The 22,509-nt window shown below is 38.1% G+C and overlaps 1 protein-coding gene across 2 annotated transcripts; it reads right to left on the bottom strand.

Annotated features, from left to right (window-relative positions):
• Window positions 1–534: 534 nt before the first annotated feature.
• VCAM1 (vascular cell adhesion molecule 1) lies at window positions 535–18,609 on the bottom strand. Of its 2 annotated transcripts, XM_007093629.3 has the most exons (9): window positions 18,366–18,600; window positions 17,561–17,836; window positions 14,971–15,291; window positions 13,438–13,704; window positions 9,772–10,047; window positions 7,603–7,923; window positions 6,464–6,730; window positions 4,700–4,966; window positions 535–1,463 (listed from the first exon to the last, which is right to left on the bottom strand). In XM_007093629.3, exons 1-9 carry the CDS (start codon window positions 18,454–18,456, stop codon window positions 1,303–1,305), a joined length of 2,247 nt encoding a protein of 748 aa, XP_007093691.1. In that variant the 5' UTR covers window positions 18,457–18,600; the 3' UTR covers window positions 535–1,302. The 2 variants fall into 2 exon arrangements, with proteins under 2 accessions (XP_007093691.1, XP_007093692.1); XM_007093630.3 differs by lacking the exon at window positions 4,700–4,966 and having other exon boundaries at window positions 18,366–18,609.
• Window positions 18,610–22,509: the final 3,900 nt, after the last annotated feature.

The following is a 22,509-nucleotide window of genomic DNA, read 5'->3' as shown; positions in this document are numbered from 1 at the left end:
AAGTGGCCTGGGCGACTGACAAGGGCTGGGGTTCAGTGAAGTCTCAGGTCATAGTTAGGCATCCTTCTGGAAAATAAACAAGGTTTACAGACAGTTCTTTATTAGAAGGCCCGTGAAGACAACTGACTTGACTTCTCTGCATGAGTGACCAGATGGGCTCTGGTGGGAATAGTAATGCTCCATCTCTTGGTCGTAGTGGTACGTACATACGTGTTTGCTTGTCACCCTTTGACATGTGCACATTCATCTGCATTCACTCTTTTTGTGTATTCCATTTTTTTTAATTGCAAAAAAAATTTCATTTCAGATCCCAAGGACACAAAATGAGACATTTAAATTCAACAGGATAGTATGTCTTAAAATACTTGACTTTTTATCAAGTTCCCATAATGATTATGATAGAGTAGTCTGAGGATTGTACTTCAAGTGCAATCTTTTATTATCTCTATGGGTTTGAACTCTATACTTTTGGAACTTGGCATTTTAAACACCATGATTAAATGTGACAGTTTACAGTAAATAAACACGCAATTCTTCCAATTCCAGATATCACTTTACTGTACAAAAAAAAATTCTAAACATTTACAAAAGAAAATCAAAAGACGTTGCATTTTTAGACCACATCAGAAAAGTTACACAAGAGTCTGATAAACAAACATCCTAAAACATTTCCGTACCATGCAAGTACCATCCAGAGAAATCCAGTCAACCATTATACCATAGGTTGAAGTGTTTAGTACCTGAAAGTGAACCCACTGCCCTCCTGGTTTATCATTTGCCTATAAAAAGATAAAAGCTTGGCATCTTTACAAAACATGAAATTATTATCAATCAACTTTATGGAAATAAAATTTTGTTAAGGAAAAGAAAATATTAAAAAGGTGACATAGGTCAGCTGCCAGTCAATGTTAAATTTTCTTAAGATGCATTCAGTTATAACAATCAGCCCAGGCAACACTATTAAATTACTCTGAAGATATGACTACAGAGGGCTGCTATTCCAAGCCATCTTGCTATGGTATAATTTTATTTTACATATGTACACATCATGTTGTTGTATATACACATCAAGGAACTACTCCAGTCAACACATCTCAATGGTAGTGCCTATTTTTTAGGCAGAAAGTTTTCCTCTGGCTTCTTGCTCACAGCATGGGGCACAAGAAGCCATTTCTTTCCAAGAAGTCACTACATTCAGGGAAGTCTGGACTCTGAGCTTGTTGTTTTTCTCATGGAATGATGAGCAGTATTAAGAATGTGGACTGATAAATAGTGGCTCTGGTTGAACATTTCAAACATTAGCTACACCTTTGATTTCTGTGCTTCTACAAGACTGTATGACCCTTTCATGTTGGCTCTTCTAGCAAAGTAAATGATCATTCCAATGGCTGGTATTATTAAGGAAGATGAACAATAGAGCACGAGAAGTTCAGGAGAAAAATAGTCCTGGTAATTTCCTCTTCCTGGAAAATAACAAAATGGATGCAATTAATGTCTAGTACAAAAAGATTTTTTGATAGTAATAATTACATATTTTATTCTAACAGTACAACTAGTTCTCTTAATAGGAATGAATCAAAGCAGTGATAAGGGCTAACAGGAACCAAATACACACTTCTTTCAATTATCCTGTTGGCTGTTGCTATGGCCGTGATGGGTCTAAGATGACAGTTGTTGCGTCCAAATAGAATCAGGTTCAATTGTAGAATGGAAACAAGAGCATGACATTCTAGGACTCTTTTACAAAAGCAAGAATTGGAGAGGAGTGTTTGCTTTGGAAAATGCAAAAATCTATTGAAGAACTAGGACTCTGATGACCATGAACTGAAATAATTAACCAGTTCTCCAAGAAAAATCTTTGTAACATCTAAAGTGTAATCATTATAGTCAAACAGCATATACGATAGTAAAAAAAAAAATTCTTGCTGATGGCTCTTCCAGAGATATATAAAAAACTTTATGTTTTGTATCTCTGAAGTAGGACATCTTAATATATGTTATATATCTTCAGCATTTATATCATCTCTTGATAAACTTAAGTTTTTTGGATAGTATATTTTAGTTTGAATGTTACTTAGAGCATTCTTTGACCCACATCTTCCCCAGCTTAAATTAGGAACCCTGATATACTTTTACAACTCATTGCAATTTCCTTCTCATAGTTCTTATCACTGCTTGTAATTATACATTTATTTATATGATTATCTATTAACTTTGGTCTATAGGTTACATAAGACCACCTATCAATTTCTTTTTGGTCCACCACTGAATAGGTAGTAAATGACTCATTGCTTGGAGTAGTTGATACCCAATAAATATTTTTTGAATAATAATACATTTCTTTCTACATGCTGTCACTTTGTCATTGCGTTGTAACTGGGTACAGAAGGTAATAGTTTACAAAAGCAAAAATTACTACTTTCTAATCTACTAAAAATCATGTGATCACTGCAATACTATTTAACACTTAACCTTATAAGAACATCTGAGAAAGATAGAGTGGCATTTACTACAGGCTCATCTCTATCTATACTAATGTTTGCCCGGAATCATATGACCCCACAAGTATTAAATTTCTGAAAGTAGCATGTATGTTTTCTGTCTTTGAAGAAATCTGACTTTGGCGATTACTACATTCCTTCTAGAAGTTTCTAATCACTGGAGGTCAACTAAGTAAAACAGGATCATGATAATTAGATGATGGGAAGTTGATCTTTTCAAATTATTGATGATAAAAGCACTTAGCCCTAAATATAATGATAACTGCCTCATTTTTCTACTTTTCCCTATTAGAGTAGAACTAGTCAAAGTGTAATATTTTAATGGGATGTCCATCATAACTATGGTTAGGCATCAATATTGACAATATGATGGACAATGGTATTTATACTCCTATTGTTTTCTTTTCAACTTAATAAATACTATCTTTTGCTTTTAGTTTTTCCTTGAGGCATCTGCAGTCAAACACAAATTTGCTGTTGAGTCGGTTACCAGGGCAACCTTCAAACACTATTTTCATTAGCTGTATAAACACTGAAAATCCTAAAGACTCCCAACCATTCCTATATCACTGGAATACATTCAAGCCAAAACAAGACAAAACAAAATTAATTTTAAAATGCAGCTACACAGAAAGGTAAGCTAATTCAAATACCAAGGAAAAATGTCAAATTTTTGTCTTCATTCATTTGCAGTTACTTTAAACCATAGTTTGGGGGCCTGAATTTCTTAGCTGAGTGCCTAAAGTGCTTGGATAGTTCATGTAAGTAATGAGTGAAAAATGGCAAATATGTAAGTCACTAATTTAATAAAACAATTAGAAAAGACAAGGTGTGAGAGAGAGTTAAAAAGTAGAGAAAGGGCTTTGATATGTCTTTAAAAGAGAATCATTAACTACAAACAGAATCACAAAAATGTTAGGAGTCTAAGTTTCCAGGGCTAGGCTTAATTAAAAGTGGACTAGAGGCATCAAAGATTAAAAGAAATAGGAATGAGTGGACTTCATCCTACTCATAACTGAGATCTCAATCCATCCAGAATCATCCCCAACCTCATTAGAAGCACTGATTACATACACCCCCGTGTCATTTTGAGTGACATGACACAAGGCAAATGTTCCATTCTTTGAGCACATGGTAATTTCTTTGGCCAGATCAACTCTTTTCAGGATAATCACTGCAGGTGGATGACTATAAGTTTTACAGGTAATCATGGTATTTTCCCATTCTTTAACACTTCTAGATAGATGTATTGTTATGGTACTGTGACAACAGAAAACATATGGTAAGCCTTGAAATGTCGAGAAATTTGGCCAGATGAGCAACAATTTTACCCATTTTCTGACATAAGTTCAAATTTTCTTCACACTGACCCGTGGTTGCAAACTCTGATAGCCAAGTGCCACAGGCTCCAAGACTTGCATTTGTTTGCTCCAAGTCTGGCTCCCAACACACAGTGAGAACTCATTAGCACACAAGGCATGGAGACTAATTAGTACAGGCTAACATATTCTGCTTTCACCAATAAGATCAGCAGATCCTACCAGGCATTCACAAGAGGGGGTAGGAAATGGAAGGGCCCCCGAAGTTTCTCGGCTGAGGCTGTTGCTCTGCACCCCCACCCACTATCAGAATACGGTAGGATGGACAAGGGCTTGGATCTTTAGGAAGGCAATTCTATAGTCTAGAGATTCTCTTATGTTGTTCAGCATCAAGATTGGCACTCTTAATTGTTATCTTGAAGGGAGTCAATCCAGAAAATACACAGTTACTCCATGTCCAGAGAATAGCGTTCTCTTGTGATAGGAGTGACAAGAATCTGGATAGAAACTTTCGTCTTCCATGTGCCAATCCTACTTCTTTAGTTTCCTTATAACCTCCAGGGAAAGGCTTTAGAAGTATGTTTAAATGCTTAGGAAACGCAAGACTTCAGAGACCAATGATGAATTGTCAACTCTCAGAAAAGCAAATGGGAATTCTGTACTCACTAATGACTAATGTCAACTTCCTGGCTAAACTCCATAGGATAGGGCAGCTGTGCATGATTATTTTAGGAAACACTGAGCAATAACCACAATCAACATGGAATTCAGGTCCATTTTGCCAACTCATTCACCTAATCCTAGAAAATCTTTACAATCCATCTAACCTCTGACAACTGTAAAAAATAATCAAAAAATAAAAACAAAACTCTAACTAACCTTTAACATCAAGGGTTAAACTTCTTAATTGCAAGCCAACCTCATTTTTAGATTCACATTCGTACACTCCAGCGTCCTCTAACTGGACCTTGTGGATGGTATATGCACCATCTCTGGACTGTAGCACTGTGTCTCCCGTCTCTGCTTTTTTCTTCAGGATTATCCAAGTTTTGGGAACATTTCCACATGTACAGGAGATAATAACAGTGTCTCCTTCCTTGACACTCTCAGAAGGAAAAGCTGTAAGTTGTATGTCTTTCGGAGCAACTGTAAAGAGAATTTAAAATGCACCTCTGACTGGGTGAAATATAAACCAATTCCATATTAATTTAATGACAGCAACAATTAGCTGTCAAGGAACTATTTGTGCTTACTGTTTGCATTAAGTGTTTACAGAGGCAAGCAAAGAAGTCAAGCATTGACTGTTTTTTTTGTAAATGACCGTGTCTTTAATTTATTTATTTTGGATGTTTATTTTTGAGACAGAGAGGCAGAGTGCAAGCAGGGGAGGGGCAGAGAGAGAGGGAGACACAGAAACCAAAGCAGGCTCCAGGCCCTGAGCTGTCAGCACAGAGCCTGACGCAGGGCTTGAACCCACGACCCTCGAGATCACAACCTCAGCCAAAGTCAGACCTTTAACCTACTAAGCCACCCAGGTGCCCACATAAATAGCCATGTTTTTAACGAGAGAATACGTGTCTATACTTCTCTCATGTCTCTAAATCTAATTCTTTACCCAGACTAGTCAAAAAATGGTGTTTGATAAACAGCAACAGAATTCAAACGTGAAAAAAAATTTTTTTTGTCACAATGTTGTGCAGTTTTTCCTTGAAGTACAAAAGTCTTTACAGGCTTCTGAGTTTGGGTTGGATTTTCCTGGATCAAGTTGTACAGAGATGGCTTTCTTACTATTCTAACAACCACGACTATTATTCACTAAGTGCCAGGCACTGGGCTAAGTATTTAAAGTACATCATCGCTATTAATACACAGCCCATGGAAGAAGGTATCATATCACCATTTTATAAGTGAGATTTCCATCTATTTTTGTGACTTGATTTGAGATTCTTTCCCCGACAAGAGCTATAGTACCATGACATCTATCCTAAAGACTTTTTTTAAAGTTGTGCATTGCCCTTCCTTCCAAGGTCGTTTCTTTAAAATACAAATGATCACCGAGATGAGGTAACAAGAAAGTCACTAATGCCTTAGTGAAAATAATACCAAGGAATAAGACAGGAAATGACAGCTCCAGGAAGGAAAAAAAAAAAAAGGAACTTGTATGCCCAAAGTTGATGAACCAGAGGGCATGGTCACTGCTACTCAACCTCAAAATTTACAAAAGGCTTACGTGCCTTCTTGGGCTTCTAAGCAAATACTAGTATGTGCCTTGTGAGATTACCACTCAGAGTCCAATTCAGTACATATGGTGGCGTTAACCTTAGCTAATTTCCAAATACATACATACCTCTTCCTACCCTTATTTCACACCATAACTGGTGCCGGCATTAGAAACTCCTGGCACCGTTCCCACAGCCAGCATTCCGCTGGAGGTTAAAAGAATTTTAGGATAACTGACGTGGAATTGTTTATGAGGAAGTTCCATTCCAGGAACTTTCCAAGCATAGAAAACACCATGGGCTCTTCAAAACCCTCAATATATGTTTTTAGTAAAAGTGTTGGTTTCAGAGAGGGCTTTGTTGAAAACCGGTGACAACCAAAATAATACTAGTGAAAATAACTCATTAATCACGTTTTACTTACCTTGGATAATTAATTCGACTTCTTTTCTGTCTATTCCAGCCTGGTTAATCCCTTCACACACATAAACACCAGAGTCTTCCATTTTTGTAGAAGTTAAGGTGAGGGTTGAATTTTCAGAAAGAGGCTGTAGATGCCCATTGTTTAGCTGCCTGCTCCAGAGGATTTTTGGAGCTGGAAGGCCATTGCTGGAGCATGTCATATTCACAGAACTACCTTCCTCCAGGATGGAGGAGGGGCTGACCAAGATGGTTGTATCCCTGGGGGCAACTGAAAAGGCAGGAACACTTGTCAGCTTGACCCTTTATACCCTGAGCTCCAAAAAAGTTTTAATAATGTGGCAAAACTGAGCTATGGTTCAATGGATTGGAACAGTTTATTAATGTTGATACCCTTACCAAAGGCGGATTTCTGTCCCCGTTTACTTAAGCAAGTATAGAATGATAGAGAGTAGAATATGAACCCAGCATGGGTATTTTCTAATAGAAATAAGTTCTGTAGAAAGTCCCTGACTACCTAAGAATGGATGATCACTGATAGTGTGTATCAACATTTATGTACGTTAAACATGACCAGAAATTATCTGACTCTCCTGCGAGAAGGTGTTTATTTCTCCACCCCTTGAACCTGGCTGGCCTTGTGACTCACTCTGACCAATGTAACATGGAAGAAGTAACACCATAGGACTTCTAGGCTTGAGTCTCAAAGGCCTCCTTTCTTTATCACTCTTTCAAAATGCTGCACTGTGGTGACTAAGCCTGTGCTCCTTTCCTTCAGGATGAAACAGCATGTGGAGAAAGGGAGGCCCAGAACCCCCAGAGAGGCCCCAGATATATGAGTGAGTCCATCTGGGACCAGCCATGCCCTGCTGACCTGCCAATGACTGAAAATGCATGAGTGAGTTCATCTGGTACCACAGTGAGCAGATGAAACTTTCTCGAATTGCCAGCTCATAGAATCATAAGATAAAAAATGATTGCTGTCTTAAGTGTTGGGAGTGGTTTGTTATAATTATTTTAAAATTTCTTTTCCAGTTATTTTTTTTTCCAGAGGTTTCAACTATTAACCTCATGTTAACTATTCCCTGGCAAACGTGATAAGAAGCCCATATTCAGGTGCGGATACATCACACATGTACTTACCATTAACATAAAGTGTCTGTGTACTCTGCCTTTGTTTGGGTTCAAATTCCATTTCATCAATATGTAACTTAGCCAGACAAACAAGAACTGTTCCAGTATCTTCAGTGGTGGGGATGAAGGTCATGTCCAAACTCTCAGTCTCTAGATACTTCTTGTCGATGTTCTCCAGAAAATTTTTATTCCCTATAATACTCTCCCCCTTAAGTAATTCAATCTCCAGCCGGTCAGAAGGATACACATTAGGAACCCGGCAGCTTACAGTCACTGGGTTTCCATTCACTGGCAGACCACTCATCTCAATCTCTGGATCTCTAGGGAATGCTGCAAATATCATAGAAAAAGGATGTTTATATGTGACATTCAAAGGAAAAATGTAACTATTAAATGCAAGGGTCTCAAAATGACATTTTTAACTCACGTGGGGTAGAGTGATCACCAATGTATAAATAATGCCATCGAGTATAAACATTTGTGATATTAAATATAAACAAAAATACTTAGCACTTGAATTAATCAAGAAATAAATATACTTCCTATTTTTCTTTTCTTAGTGATGCAGTCTTTCTGACAGCCCTGGACTGATCTTTTTCAAGGAACATGAGTTTCCACCATCTTATTTCTAGCTATGTATTTTAAATGTTTATTTCCCATGCTGTATTGAATGTTAACTATGGGTTAATCCCTTAATATTTATTATCTCAGTCTTCAAAACAGCCTGATAAAATAGGTATTAGTGAACATATTTTACAGGTGGGAAAACTTACAGAGAACTTATTTTACAGCTAGGAAAACTTACAAACCTGATAGAAGCTCAGAGACCATCATTAGGCATCATATCTATGTTAAGTCACTGAGTTGAGATCAGAACCCACATCTCTCTGAGCTTGAAACCCAGAGAGTTGTGAAGCCTCTGGGTATCAAATAAGACCCACAGTGCAGTTCTCAATTTAGACATTTTCATTTCCAATGGCCAAGTTTAGATACCAAATTTTAAGTATTTCTCAGGCAATACTTGCAGTTAACAAAAAACTATGAGCTTTACATTCTGAATAATATGTATAATGCATCTTAGGCCAACCAATAAAAATAAGACTAAAATAGCAAGAGCAAGAGTAATGCTAAAAAGTTTTTTTTCTTACGCAAAATGTTGTTAAAGTGATACATTCTCACCTATTTCCATATTGCAGTAAGACTGTACTGCTGGTTCTCATTTCTGCTGGGAATGTGCCTACATCAGCAGATCTTGGACTCCACGTAATATGATAACACAACAAAATTCACCCTTATTTTGAGACATTCAAATCCCTTTACAGACATACTCTAACTCATGCTGAACAAAATCCTGATAGGTAACACAAGTTTGGGCAGGTTTTCTGGTAGAGAATGTTCTATTTTTCTCTTGAATTCTGCTGAATAACACAAGCCAGAATAACTCTCTCAACGTAATCAATTTTCAGAGCACTTTGAATATTTTGTCCCTCATTCATTATACAATGAAGAATTCTAGCAATGTCAAATTCATAGAGGTTCGAGGTTGTAGAGGCTCTTCATTAAGGTGACAGGAACAGCAAGAAAGAGTATGGTGGGTGTATGTAGTGTAAATCAGTATTAAGATCTCGTGCTAAGTCCTGGCTCTGCTTTTCGTCTGAGCTGCTGCCACGGGCCATTCCCTATGGCCAATATTACTACCTATTTTCATTTTTGGCTTTGTCTTGCTCCCCACTGCCTCATTTTTTCCCATCCTGCCAATCAACTTTCCAAATGTGCCTTCAAAACAGTAGGCTTGGGCCTCACTCTCTGTTCAAAGAGCTGGGCAGTCATCTGAATGGGCCTTGACTCCTCTCCTTGCTCACTATCACCTCTGGAATACCCCCTATACACAGAGGCGATGGGAAGCAGTGAACGTGGAGTGTGTTCAAGTGCATGACGACAGAGTATTGACAAAACACAAAGTAAGGACTGTGGATACTGTGTACATGCATAATATATACTTAAGATTTAGGCAATTAGGTTGCATCAAAAATTCCGGTCCAGAGATTTAGGAACAATTCACAATGCTAAGTTCCCTTTCTAAACACATGGATCGCATTGTTTATCATACTTGCATTCTGTTTCTTTCAATAGAATTGAGGGGGAAAAAAACAGCAAACAATTCTGAAAACCACTTACAGTAGAGGTCCACTTTAATTCCCTTTTCCACTTTCTTACGGCCACAGGTTACAGTGCACAGATAAGAATGTTCATTCTCAAAACCCACAGGACTCAGGGTCAGCGTGGACTTGTTCCCTTCAGTCTTCACCTTCCCACTCAGAGGGCTGTCTACCTGGGTTCTCCAAGTGAAAGATGGGGACTCACAGCCTGTGACACCACATGTCAACACAACTGAGTCACCAATCTGAGCAACAATCTGGGGCCCGGGGGAGATCTCAACAGTGAATGGTTTCTCTGGAGGAAAAAGAACAAGACAAAAAGAAGGTAAGATTCTTTTCTTCCTTCACCACATTCCAATATATGGTCTTTTTTTCTCATCTCTTTACAGCTAACACCTGTGCAAGAAAATATCACTCCTTTGTACCTTGGGACGATCCTGAAAGGCATTTTTAAAGAATGAACCCACAAGAGTTCATTGAGTCATTCATTTAACAGAATGAATGTGGATTAAGACTTGTTAGCACAGAAGCTGACATCTTTTCACGACACTAATTCAGTCTCTGCTCAATTGTAGTTTATCACATCCCTGCAGTAGTGGACAACGGCTCAAATAATTTAAGAGGTTCTAGTGTATAAGCATTGTGTAAGCCACTCTGCATATATTATCTCATTTAATCCTCACAACTTCATGAAATGCTACCGTTAATTCTTCTCTTTCACTTCCTCTTGCTTCTTCTCTTTCTTTTCCTCTTCTTTCTCCCATCCTCTTCCTCCTCCTCGTCCTCTTCCTCCTCCTCGTCCTCTTCCTCCTCCTCTTTCTCCTTAAGGAAACCTAGGCTCAGAAATGCTAGATAACTTTATCTAGTTTGCAGTGGCAAAACTAGGACTTGAAGCCAGGTGGGTCTGATTTGAGACCCTAGCTTTTCAGTTGCTTCAACAACTGAATCAAATCATCCTCACGAGGAGATAAAACAAGATCTAAGAGAGGTTGTGAAAGCAGCTACAAAAATATGTCTTCTGATTAGATGCCATACCCATAATGGACCTGTGCTTAGAGTTTCTGTGCCAACAATATAGTTATACCATTGAAAGCACACAGAATCACATTGAGAGCAAAGCCAAAATCTAAACATGAAAATGACACACAAACCACCTCTAGAATTTGTTTGATGAAATACAAAACTACTTTGAATTAATTCAGGGGTTGAAAACTGAGATCGGAGGGCAGAGTCCTAAGTCTCAAATATCCAGAAAAGCTCTTTGGCTGCCAGTCCTATCCCTGCCGGACACACAGTCTGCGTTGGGATCCTTCCTGTCTGGGGAGAAAGGGAATTTCAAATCTCCACTCCCTGTTCCCTGAAGAAACTGGGAGTGTTTGGACAATCCCGAGAGTGACAGTTGAGACTCCACAGAAAATCACTAAAATTGTTCCTGTAAGTAGCAGACTGGAGAGGGAGGAAAGAATTCTCAACATAGAAGTCATCCAAATACACCACATTTTGCAAGGTTCTCATCTGTGCCAAGAGAAGTTATTCTTCTGTTCGGTTTGTCTCACTGTGACATTGTAGTATCTTCCAAAGAAGGCTTTCCTCAAATTACCTCAATACACTGATATGCTATTAGATTTTGAAAAAGATCGCCGAGAACAGTAAGCAGAGTTTCTGAATTCCTCATATGCTAGTGTGAGAAAAGGGAACTTGAAAATAGACCCACTTCCTGCCTGTGAAGTGTTCTCAGACCATTTTTTTTCCAGTGGCTGCGTATATTACCAGGCGAACACTTTTCCCCTGTGGAGTAGTTCTTAGGTCACTGAAAGGTCTTTTCAAAGTTCGATTCTCTCTTCAGTACTTAAGGTGGTTAGTATCCTGTGTTGCAAAATTCAAAACAACCCTCCCTAACCCCACAGGGCATTTTCTTTTTATGCTGAAATGGGATCTAATTTATTACGGGTGGAATTTTCTCAGGATGGGTGATTAGTTGCATATGATTTTATTAGTGTAATACTTTCTTGGTCTCTTGAGAATGGTAACCTAACACCCAACTGAGTTAATCTATTGATGGTGAGTTCCAATTTTATTTTTTTAATCATCACGTTTAGATCATATTTTCATATTTTAAAATTTTGTGTTGTTCATGTTTATAGTTTATGCAACTGGCATATACTGGGCACCTATTTTGTGGCAGACACCCAAATATTAAAATACACACACACATGCACACGATTCTTGACTTAAAGTTTAATGGAAAGCCACATTTAAATAAATACATTATTTTGGCTCTTACTAAAGTATGTTTAAATTATCACTTACATGCCTGCCTTTCCTCCCTACATTATAAGCTCTTCAAGGGCCGCCATAACTTTTTCATGTCTGCCCCCACAGCACCAAGCACAATTCTTGGATTCTTGGACAAGGGCTCTTAATTAATGTATGCTGACCTAACAGAGGTACATAAACTTCGATAAGAAGTGTTGAATGTAGAAAAAGGGAGGAATAGCCAGATTTGCCTAACACAATCTGGAATTGGAAGGCTGACATGAACTTTGTCTTGGAGAATGGCTATGACTTTGCCAGGTGAAGGAATGGTGCTCCAGGCAGAAGGAACAACATGGACACCACCGAAGCTATAAAGGTATTTTCTGACCAGATTATAAAGAGTTTTATTTTAAATGTGAATTTTAATTTACATGCAATTAGGGCTTGGTTGAAGTCATATATAATGAGCACTTTTTTTGTTTGAGGTATATACTCTGGTAGCATTGCACAGGATTGATTGTCTTGAGGTCAGAATGATAGCAGGATGACCATCTGAAGACAATTTAGCTATTTAGTTGAAAAGTCATGGAGTTTTAGATTAAAATGGGCTTGTATTAAAATCACAGTCAATGCCACTAGCGAGTGATCTGACCTAGGCAAATTATGAACTATGCTTAACCCCACTTTTTATTCACCTCATAAGGTAGTGGTAAAGGCTATGAAGACAACATAGATAAAGTGGAAAGTAGAATTCCCAGCAAATATCAGGTGTATGATCTGTAGGAGCCTCTATTAATTTCTATGAGACAATATGCTCTCATCTATAAAATGAGTATAAAATACCTACTGTTTAGTTAATTTTTGAAGATTATAGCTAACATATGTAAAGCGCCTAGCATACAGCTGGTGTTCAATGAAGGCTGTTATTTAAAAACATCTTGCAAGAGTCCAAGTCAGAGGTGATAAATTAAGGCAATGGCAAGAGGGTTGAAAAAAAAAAAGAGCTCAAATTCTAAGGATTATTCTGAGGAAGAATGGACAGGATTTGGTGATATGGAATGGCAACATGAATTTAGGAGTAAGCAGAGTATGGTGGCCCAAATACTAAGAGTCCAGAGTGAGTAGAGATGAGGACAGATGTGGTAACCTGAGAATACTAATATTCAAGGGGTGGGAGGAAGATAGAAAGCCAAAGAAGGAAGCAGGGAAGGAATGGTGAGAGATGGAAAAGAATCAGAAAAGCAGAGCCATGGGAGGAAAGACTTCTGAGAAGTCTGAGCAAGATGAACATACAATTGTGCTAAAGTACATGACATCAGATGGGTCATCAATAAAACCTAAGGAAGCGATTTTGGCATTGAAGCTGTTTCACTATCGCACAAACCCCAATCAAGGCACATTTACCATTCATTTTTCACAGATTACTTACCTTGAACAATTAATTCCACCTCTTTTCCATTTTTCCCAACTTGATTGACTCCTTCACACACATAAATTCCAGAATCTTCTGTCCTCATAGCAATTAAAGTGAGAGTTGAGTTCCCAGAAAGGAGCTGTAGATTCCCATTATCTAATTTTTTGCTCCAGAAAATCTGTGGAGCTGGTAGACCTTCACTGGAGCATGTCATTGTCACAGAACCACCTTCCTGCAGCCTTGTGGAGGGATTCACAGAGATAACTGTGTTCTTGGGTGAGACTGAAAAGGCAGGGCACAACATTAGTAACTGCTAGGCATCATCTTGATCCCACAAGGATAACGTATTTCTCTGCAAGTCTGTATTTACATGCTTTCACAAATTTGACAAACTTAATCTGCCAAATTAGTGTAAAATTAGTACTGTGTGGTCACAAAAGTCAGTCGATCCAATTTCTGACTAATCTGATTGAGGTACTTTTTTTGGTGCTTGGTGTTTTCAGAGGGCCCTAGATACTAAGAAATTAAGAAAGACCCTTAGAATAATGTGGTTCAATCTCCCAGATAAGGTAGCAGTCCTATCTTAGAATACTTGACAAGTGCTCATATAAGTTGGTGTCAACACTTCTGCTTGAGGGAATCACTGCCTTAAAAAGCAGTCCTTTTGATTTGGGAACAGCTCTAGTTACTAGAACAATTGAGCTGAAACCTTCCTCTTTGTAAGTAAATTTCATGCAGTGGCCAGAGTTCAGTCCTTCACTGTTACAGAATAAATCAAATCCCTTTTCCACATATCTTTCAAATACTTAATGATAGCTCTCTTTTCCCAGTTTTGTATTCTCTAGGAAAAATATCCCCTGTCTTGACTACTCTTTTCAAAATATTGATAAATGCCTTCCCCTCTCATTCTCTTTCAGCTAAACATGCTATAGTTGGCAGTACTCCTTTTAAATGTAGTGTCCAAAGAAAAATACAGCATTTGGGTCTAGAACGGAGTACAGTGAGTCCACTCCTACACAATTCTGGGACTACAAGCTTGCCTCAAGTCCCCCACAGTTTCAGTGAATGTGGAGGTAATCATCTCCACTCTCCTGCCCAATGCATATATGTGTGAGCACATGCATATGTGTGTATACACACACACACACACACACACACACACACACACAGAACAAGCGCTCACCTTGTAAAATCTCTATAACTTAATATTTCAAGGTATGTTACAAGAACTTATAATTTAAAACATTTTATCTTCTGAGCCTACTACATACTACCCAGGTGGTATTATTACTCTCTTTGATAGACTGGGAAATAAATAAATTAAGCAACCCAAGTTCACACAGTTAATGGAGCCAGAAGTCTTCTCAATCCAAATCCAATGCTCTTTTCATTGAATTATCCTGTTGACAAATATTGTGCTCTCAATGAATAAAAATGGAGTAAAAACTATAAACAAATGCCTTCCTGACTTTAGCTGCTAAGTTTAATGCTGTATACATCCAAGACTGAATTCCCATAAAGACGAGACTACATCACCCAAGTACTTACTGTAGACTTGCAGTTTTTTCGTAGTCTCCCTTTCTTTGGGCTTAAAGTCAATTTCATCAATGTGTAATTTTGCTTGGCAAACAAGAGCTTTCCCAATATCTTCATTGGTAGGAGTGAAGGTTACCTCCAAACTCTTGGTTTCCAGGGACTTTCTTTCCATAGGTTCTACAAAGTCCTTATTCTGTAAGAGATGGTTGCCTTTCAGCAAATTCATCTCCAGCCTGTCAAATGGATAAACATCAGGGACCAAGCATGTGACTGTGACTGGCTTCCCAACTTCCAGGGGGCCACTCAGACGGATCTCTGGGTCCTTAGGGAAAGCTGCAAAGGTCAAACAAATACACATGAGCAGGCTTTCTGTTCATGTAATATAATGTCTTTGACTGATTCAATGCAATGCAAACCAAGTCTAATGTTTCTGTTAACACAGTCTTAATTCATTGTTTAAATAGCCTTTCATGGTTTGGGGTGGGTTCACGAATCAGAATCAATCACCCTTTAGAGTTCTTCAGCTGTGAGCCTGCATGTACTAAGGGTTGCATATTATTAGAGTAAAAGAAGAGAGAAGAAATTGATGTTTATTGAATACTTACATATGCCCATCACTGTGCTAGTCATTAAATATAAAGGATTTTATTTTAACTCTAACACATAGAGACCACATTTCACAGGTATGAAAACATAGCCTTAGCACATTTGCATAACTTGCCTGAGGCCACACAGCTCAGAAATGGCAAGTCTGGGATTTAAACTCAGTACTTTTATTATTCTGTACTGCTACTGAAGATTTACATTATACCACATTCTCTTAGAGCAGAGATAAGTCCACTTTATAGATAAGAAAACTGAGGCTCAGAATGTCATGGCAAAGAACAGTTATTGAGCAACACATGCTAAGAAAGGAAAAGAGCAATGTTAAATAATTGGCTTCTGAAAATAATGCCTCTGACCAGAATTCATCCACCAGGAAGGTGCAGTATTTAAATTCTGGAAGGCAGATTTGCCTCTTGAAATGCTTAACTCAATATCCTAACCAGCACACCACTCGAACCTTTCAGTGCCAAGGGAACGTGCTATTTCAGTCAGCTGTTGCTTCCTTTGCAAGGGCTACCTTTTCATTACAAACTGTCATGATGGTAACACATCGGCTGGATTCAGGACTCTGTGTAATAAGGACACAAAGGTCCCAGCTCTGGAGAATATTACAATCAAATGTGGAATGGAGACACGATTGTTCAACATAATGAGAGCCAGATATTTTTGAAGGAAAAAAACCTCCAGAAAGATAATTAAAGCCAGAAGCGTCTTTATTTCTCTTTTTTAAATCTTCAACTATTTGATACTTGAGAGCAAAGGCAAAGGAATCGGAAATGCTTTGCTGGGTGGAAGAACCAGTATTTTTAATTTTTCCACCAATAATTTCTATCCCTCCTGTTCTGTAAGAAATGTGCCCGTAACCCACATGGTTTGCTGTCAGGTAATACAAGAACTTGTTACTTTCCCCTGTATTTACATAAGGGGGCCTTTCAAGGAGCTCAGGAGGCTGCACAAACAATGCATGTACAACCAGCATAATTGAAAGCAGCCGGCCAAGCACAGTTTCTTGGGCCACATTAGCAACACATGGGGCTTACTGAAGAATCAATTACAGATACTGGGCAAGACTGAGCTCCGCCATAGCAGAAGGGAACCAAAATAATTATAAGATAATCAGATGGGATCTTCATGAAGAGATGGCCATAAAGGTTTCCAGGGTTTGGTTTGGTTTGGTTTGGTTTGGTTTGGTTTGGTTTGGTTTGGTTTGGTTTTCTGAAAGAGTAGTCGTCAGCAACCAAAGGCAAGATTTTTATTTCAGGTTGGCTTTTAACTCCTCTTGCTAACTTTATACGCTGGATTGAGAATGGACTGAGATGCAGTTTGGTAGAATGGCAACCTAAGGGTGTTTATTAACATGCATCAGATAACTCTAATCCATTACACAAATTATCCTGAGGTTGAGTGGTTGAGCATTAAGGCTTAATGGCACCAAAAACAAAAACAAAAACAACCCTCCTAAATTTATCTATACCAAAGTCAAAGGAGTGAAATGTTTGCAGATACTTTTCTTAAGTCAAAGGGAAAACTTGTACTGAAGCCTATTACTAAATTATAGATCTCCTACTTAAGCTGATTTTAAGCACAAAATTGTGTAAGAATAAAAAAGTGGAAAATCCCTGAAGAATGGAATTCATAAATCATTTGGATGTATGACCAAGTAAACATGTGAGGATATAATCAAATAGAAATTGCTGAAAAATACAATTAAAAAACTTCAGAGAGCTTCATTTTATGGCTAAGAAAAGAAAAACCCAGAGGTTGTGTCTTACCCATGGTCACTATGTTTGTGGCAGTTAGAATAAAGACCAAGGTGTGGGTTCCTTTTCTAGAGCTAGATTCAGCTGCCTCTAACTTTCTTGGTGCAGTATGTCCTCTAGCCAAGAATCTGTACATGAATATCCTTTGATTTTTTTTTTCTTTTAAAACTATCCATTAAAGAAACTTAACTTAAAGCAAAATTAAGAGAAAATCAAAGATTCTCTGTAGTACTCACAGTAAATCTCCACCTGAATCCCTTTTTCCCGTTTCTCAGATCCGCAAATCGCTGTGCACAGGTAAGAGTATTCATTCCTGAAACCAACGGGATCCATGGTCAGCGTGGAATTGGACCCCTCATTTCTCACCTGCCCATTCAGTGGACTATCTAAATGGGTTCTCCAAGAGAAAGATGGGGGCTCACAGCCTGTTGTCCTGCAAGTCAGTGAAACGACATCACCAATCTGAGCAACAATTTTGTTTTCAGGGAAGGTCTCTATTTTAAAAGCTTGAGCTGTGAAGGCAAAAAAGAGAAAAGCAAACTTTGTTTAGTATTCTGCTCCTTCTCCTCTGTCCTAGTATAATGTCCAAAATACAGTCTGGCTGATCTGTTTCCTAAATTTTAAACTAACTGCAAGAAGCCAAAAATAATTGGAGTCACTGCCAAAGGTGTTAGAATCTTGGAGAAGTGTCAGTTCCAACCTTGATGCCCATTTATCAAAATTATTTTGTTATTTGCTAAGCTTAAGATCATTATCAAGTACAGGAAACTGAAGAGATAGACCTTACTAGAGATAAATCCAATTATTTACTTGACATTGGAAAAATATATCTGAAAAACATCAATTTGCAGCTCCAACTATGACAATACAATGGTACATAGCAATACTCAATAGCACATTACATGTTATGTTAAATTAAGTTTTTCCACTGCTTAAAAATCCTAGTGCCTTTCTTTACTACCATAGCAAAACTGACTGAAGCCAAAATCAGGGCTGAAATGGAATGTGAGCATTTGGAACAGATCAAAGAGAAGAACTTACAAATTGTAAACACCATGCAAAGTATATTTGAAGCTCCAAAGATCACAAACATCTTCCTAGGCATTTTTAGTTGTTGCTGTGATGAGAACATGATGGTCCCAAAACTCTTCTTTCTGTCCCACCTGAAAATGCCCTGGAAGAGGCTTTAGCTCCTAAAGCCAGTGAGGCTCAGTGAGGAGTGAAATAGAAAGTCTGCTCTTTATAAAGGGTCTTGTTGCAGAGGCGCAGAGGCACAGAGGCGGAGGGAAATCCCTTCAAGGGGAAACCCGGAGCAGAGCCAGAAAAAAAGTTTCACTGACACCCAGCCAAGTCCAGTTTTAACCCCTTCATTTGCTCTCATTGCTAAAGCTACTCTCTCTGCCACAGAAAACTGAAACACTTCCAAGGTGATAAAATTAAAGCTTTTCCTCGTTTTCAGTCCAAAAGGATATCTTTGCAAGGTAATGTGCATTTCAGAATAATGCTCATTTCAGAATAAAGAAAAAGCCAGAGAGAGAAAGGGAGGGCAACAGAGACAGAAAGGGGAGAAATAGACAAGCAGGCAGAAAGAAAGGGGGAGAGAGAGAATAGTAAATTTTACTCTTGACTTTGAAGTGGCTAAGTAACCACTACATCATGTGAACTGATTTTTTTCTCCATTAAGACATAGTTGCAAATTCCAAAGTAAGGTCTAATTTTTCTCTCACAAGAAAAAGGAAAAGGTCCTATCTTTTGTGAGCTATTTTTTTTAAAAGGGAGACAGCATTACTTCTTAGTTTTATACTTTCTATTCATAAAATACTCATAAAATAATTCTTTCAACAACAAATATCAACTTTCTGAAATGATTTTCTTGAGTGGAAAGTAAAGGAATACTACTAAAAGCAAGAGAAATCATTTTTCCCTCTTGTTTCAGAAAAGTTACCAATCCTTTGGTTCAACTGCCTGGTAATGGAAAGTCCTTCTCAGACTTAAATGCAAATGTATGGAATTCATCCGAAGTGGTAAATCTCTTGCACTGGACCACAGACACAGTTAAAACGTGACAAATAATTTGTTTTTATTATATAGGAGGTGATGATAACCAATTTTATGCCCTTCCCACCCCATAGCACCCTATCCAGTGAAATTATTTTTTTAAGCTATTTTTAAAATGACTGCTTTAGCCTTGAACACACATAGCTCAAGTCTTTGCAAAATGCTTGTTAATCAAAAAGAAACCGGAATAGCCACTTCCTTGTATTATACACATACTTGTCTACCTCCTCCACTGGACCATCAGTTCCTTTAATGCTTGGGAGCAGTTCTTGTACATCATTGTATCAACCTCTGCCTTCCCAGCATCTAATGCATGGTTTTGCTCTTAGCAGATCCAACAAAAGTACAATAATAGATACTATGAATTAAAATTTGGAAAAGAAACTTTCAAAATGCTAAAAATAATATGTAAATATGGCATGAGAAAAAGTTGGATTCTACAAGAAAATCCCCAAGCTCATGGACTCCTCGGGATGTGTATAACCAATAGGCCAGTGCTATGTAACAAAGGCCATAACTGAGGTTTGGAAAGTACACCTGTCCCTTCATGGCTGGAGAGGCTTTTGGGCATCCTTCTGGATACTGATGAGGATAGAGTCATAATGGACAAGGAAAGAAAAGGAAGTGGGAGAAGTAAGAGAAGTTATTCTGGGGCTGTGATGAGATATGTGTGACTTCACCTACCAAATATCTAGGGATCAGAAAAGTGGCTTCAGGCAAAATTGGTTGGTAAACAAGTAACCTAATGGCCCTTTACAAAGTTGGCGTCATGGAAGAAGATGATCCGAACCATTTATGTTGTCTGCTTAACTTCAGAAGAAATCTAAAGGGGATTAAGGAATTTTAATGCATTTCTCTGAAGTACAAAAACAAGCGACTGATGGGATCTAAGATGGGATCCCGAAGACCAAGTCATGGTAAATAACTTCAGTTTGGAGTTTGGATATGATTCCAAGTTTTGAACATTGAAGAAATACCTAATCTATTGAATTAGTTTATAGTGCTTTCAGCAAAATATTTGCTAAAGTCCCTCATTATATCTTTGAGTTGTACACCATTTGAGGTTTCACCTGCTTCTCCCAGGTTGAATTGATTGCACTCTTCTACGGCCTCTGTACACTAATGCATTCTGGTAGCCGAGCACCTGTCATGTTACATTTATCTGTGAACATGTCTATCTTTCCCAACTTATAAACTCAGGTGGTTTTATTTATTTTTTCATCCTACATCTAGACCAAGATAAGGAATTCATTAAATTTTGTGGAATCAATGAATGAAGAGAGCTGCAAGTATATGTTTGACAGATTGGGACTAATCTTCCTGTGTTTTGTCTTTGAAATTGTTCAGTTCAACATTTTTATCAATAATCATAAGACGTGATTATCTAATTTATTCATGACAGAAGACTGGAAAAAATAGTTAACCTTAGAAATGACAGAATCAAGATAAAGGAGATCTCAGAGCCAGTGAAGTGAAACAATGGGAATGCATTAAAATACAGTATTTAGATGTAAAACATCAAATACTTGAGTACAGGATAGAGGAGAGTTGACTTGACCATAATCCACAGGAAGACTTTCTGGTGGTTTCAGTGATCCATAAAGTGAACACAAGCTAACATTGACCATGAGAAACCAAAATAGATGCAACAAGCTCAAGCTGTACTCACACCATTCAACTTTCTAATCACCTGAGGCAATCCAAGGTCATACTGGGAGCAGAGGTATCTGATTCAGGATACCATTTCTTATGATAGAGACAAAACGTAGAGAGTGTCCAGAGAAAAGTGATGAAGATGCTAGACAGCTCCAAAATCCTTGGTCTAGTAGGAGCTGTTGAAGGAACAGTATGTTTTGTTTGGATAAGAGATGCCTGTGAAGCTATGTAATAACTGAATGACTGCCATGCAGAGGAAAGAATACACTTGTTACTCTGTGTTATACCAAGGGCTAGAAGTAGCCCCCATTGGTTTGGGGAGGACTAGGAATACGTGTGTCTTTTCCCCATGAGAGTTTCAGCACTTAACATAGTGACCTTTAGGGGCTCAGTAAAACAATATCATGCAGAAAAATAATAACAATTTGAGAAATAACTTGACTCACAACCCAATAGTCCTGAGTTCAAATCCAGCTACTCTACTCAGGAATTGTAAAACCTTGCATAAGTATAGGTAGCCTCTCTGCACTCACTTACACATGCTCAAATAGGGGTAACAGTACCATTTCAAGTGATTCACATGATTTTTATGACTATCAAATTAAATGTGATCATGTGAAAACTCTTTAAATATATAAAGTGCCATATATATGTAAAAACATTAAGATACAGCCATATTGAGCTCACTGTAAAAAAAGGGCTTTCCAGTTATTAAATCTTTTCAACAATGAAAAGGGTCACCTCATGAAATCACCAACTCTTCGTCATTAGAAGTGATCAAGCAAGGTTGGATGACATCTAACAACATGGCAGAGGTCAAGTTTTGCCTCATATAAGGTATCCAATTGGATGGCCACTAAGATGCCTTCCACTGTTAGGATTCTTTAATTGTAGGCAGTACAATCCATCATTTCTAGCCTAATTTCATCAATCCCCTATTGTCCATATGAAAATTTAAAGCATCTTCTGTAGCTTCTCTCATTGGACTCTGAGATGCTTCAGGCAAATTTTTCTCAGCCTATTTAATAATTACTGAGTTTGTAGCAACTCCAACCCTTTCACGACTTTCAAGTAGGCAAATTATTATGATCCTCCCTGGAGGTGACCTAACACATCTGAGGGAAGTGACATTCCCAGTAATAACAGCGGCTCATTATGACAGTAATTCTCACCCAGGTGAGAGAAAGAGCAATTCATTTTTTGGAGGGCACATCAGAATGGGATTGGGAGTGACAAAGTACTTCAGTACATTCTATCATGTCAACTTCTCCCCGTTTTAAGAATCAAAAGATCTATGTTTATTATTCCATTTGGCTCTATGTAACAGAAATCTTTTACAGTGGCAAAACTAGCGTGAGGTGCAAGGCAATGCAGTTCAACACTGAAGAAAACATCAAAGACCAAGATTGATTCTAATTGCTGGTTCTGTCATTCTTGGCATGTGGACAATCCTCCTGATCCTAAGATGGCT

The sequence above is a fragment of the Panthera tigris genome, chromosome C1, assembly GCF_018350195.1.
Source record: "Panthera tigris isolate Pti1 chromosome C1, P.tigris_Pti1_mat1.1, whole genome shotgun sequence".
Classification (NCBI taxonomy): Eukaryota; Metazoa; Chordata; class Mammalia; order Carnivora; family Felidae; genus Panthera; species Panthera tigris.
Note: the sequence above shows the minus strand (reverse complement) of the source record. Positions and strands in the feature narration are given on the sequence as shown.

What these genes read in the sequence shown, in the direction of transcription:
- VCAM1 (XM_007093629.3), bottom strand. Translation starts at nt 18,456, where the DNA reads ATGTTCTCATCACAGCAACAACTAAAAATGCCTAGGAAGATGTTTGTG. An exon ending in GATTCAGGTGGAGATTTACT is followed by an intron (nt 15,292 to 17,560) that starts GTGAGTACTACA and finishes TGACCTTTGCAG; the next exon opens with CTTTCCCTAAGGACCCAGAG. An exon ending in AGTCGAATTAATTATCCAAG is followed by an intron (nt 4,967 to 6,463) that starts GTAAGTAAAACG and finishes TTCTCTTTACAG; the next exon opens with TTGCTCCGAAAGACATACAA.